The sequence below is a fragment of the Bos indicus x Bos taurus genome, chromosome 16 (genome assembly GCF_003369695.1).
Source record: "Bos indicus x Bos taurus breed Angus x Brahman F1 hybrid chromosome 16, Bos_hybrid_MaternalHap_v2.0, whole genome shotgun sequence".
Classification (NCBI taxonomy): domain Eukaryota; kingdom Metazoa; phylum Chordata; class Mammalia; order Artiodactyla; family Bovidae; genus Bos; species Bos indicus x Bos taurus.
In genome coordinates this window covers 30,000,526-30,002,311 of record NC_040091.1, presented here as the reverse complement: position 1 = coordinate 30,002,311, position 1,786 = coordinate 30,000,526, and the positions used below count along the sequence as shown (strand labels likewise).

At 41.8% G+C, this 1,786-nt stretch overlaps 1 protein-coding gene across 1 annotated transcript; it reads right to left on the bottom strand.

Annotated features, from left to right (window-relative positions):
• Window positions 1-453: 453 nt before the first annotated feature.
• Window positions 454-1,359, bottom strand: LOC113906474 (histone H3.3C-like). Its single transcript, XM_027564663.1, has one exon. It carries the CDS (start codon window positions 1,284-1,286, stop codon window positions 894-896), a length of 393 nt encoding a protein of 130 aa, XP_027420464.1. The 5' UTR covers window positions 1,287-1,359; the 3' UTR covers window positions 454-893.
• Window positions 1,360-1,786: the final 427 nt, after the last annotated feature.

The following is a 1,786-nucleotide window of genomic DNA, read 5'->3' as shown; positions in this document are numbered from 1 at the left end:
AGCAGCAGCAGCAGCAGCTTCCAAAGAACACCCAGGACTGATCTCCTTCAGAATGGACTGGTTGGTGTGAATAGCTCGGCTTGTATTATATTCTAGGGCCCTTATAAATCAATCCCCCCATCAGTGTTTGCATTATCACCTAGAGGGTTAGTTAACATGTGGTACAATGAGGACTGATAGAAGGTATAATGTGCAAAGCACTTGAACTATGTAGGAAAACAGGTGCAGTCTAGTTAGGAGAAAACCAACTGTACTCTGAATCCCACACATCTTAATGGCAAGACTCCCCCCAACATGTCAATGTGAAACACTTAATTTTAAAATGTTGACTCTACAATATACAAAATAGCTATTATAAATGTGTATAGTGTATTCTATAGCTGCGAGGTTTACTTTTTTTTTTTTTAAGGAAACTGCAAGTTATGCGGTGGTTAAGACTTATCTTCATCCCTTGAAAAAGTCCACATTCTATCACAGTGATGTATGGTCAGACTTAACAGCCCCAACTGTTAAAAACACTTGGATCAAGTCAATCACTTTTACTGCAAAAGGACCCAGTATAGATTTATCAATTCTAGTACCATTATAATTACCCAACAAGCCGTTAACCTACAGAAAACATGCATCATGAGAAGCAAGAAATATCACTCGTCCCTTCTGCATATTAACAACTTGTCTTTTCTGAGCAACAGTGCTCATATTAACTGAGGTCTGTGAAGGGCCACTTTTCCCATCATCCTGAGTGAAAGATGGAACAACTTAAGTACAAACGCAACATATTATAAACAATTTCCTACCAAAAAAAGTCACAAATTAAGCCAAAGTATTTTACAGAATTTACAAAACACCATAAAAACTGTTTTCACTGAAAGCTCCCCTCCTGCCCCCCTCCCCTATCCAGCGAGCCAACTGGATGTCTTTGGGGCGTGATGGTGAAACTCCAAATGGATCGCGCACAGATTAGTATCTTCAGGCAAACCCACCAGGTACGCTTCGCTAGCCTCCTGCAGCGTACGGATGGCGGCACTCTGGAACTTCAAGTCGGTTTTGAAATCCTGGGCGATCTCCCTCACCAACCTCTGGAAAGGCAGCTTCCGAATCAGAAAATGGGTGGATTTCTGGTAAGGACGGATTTCTCGGAGGGCAACGGTCCCGGGCCTGTAGCGATGAGGTTTTGTCATCCCGCTGGTAGAGGGGGCGCTTTTCCCGGCCGCTTCGATGACCAGCTGTTTGCGGGGCACTTTCCCACCCGTGGATTTATAAGCTGTCCTCTTGGTCCGGGCCATTTTCTTTGAGACCGCTGCCCAAGTCTTAGGCCACTTCTTCGAATGCGGCGCCGCGTCTGCTGCCCAACGGAGAGCCGAGCGAAGCGCGGAACCCCCTCCAACGAACAACCAAACCGCTTTACCGGGGTGTTCTTCCTAAATAAATACTCTAGCCTTACCCTGATGGACTGGCAGTTTTTTAAAGATCAGACAAAACAAAAATCTTGAAGAGTATGAAATACTTTAGAAAGACTATGTATTCATAAATAGTGGATTAGGCTTAAAATATTGTCTTAAAATACAGTTATTGATAAAATTTTCTAAGACAGGTATCACTGCCATTTGGGCATACCTTTTATGTGTAAAATACATTTCATCAATACATTTTATCTGTCACTTCAGTAAATAACAAAATAATAAAATACAGATTATTATTTGTTTCATGCAAAACAAATAATACACTTGCTTTCCATAGAAGTTTTTCTCAGTTTTCAAAATACTTTCCCAAGTTCAGTGGTTAC

What these genes read in the sequence shown, in the direction of transcription:
- LOC113906474 (XM_027564663.1), bottom strand. Translation starts at nt 1,286, where the DNA reads ATGGCCCGGACCAAGAGGACAGCTTATAAATCCACGGGTGGGAAAGTG.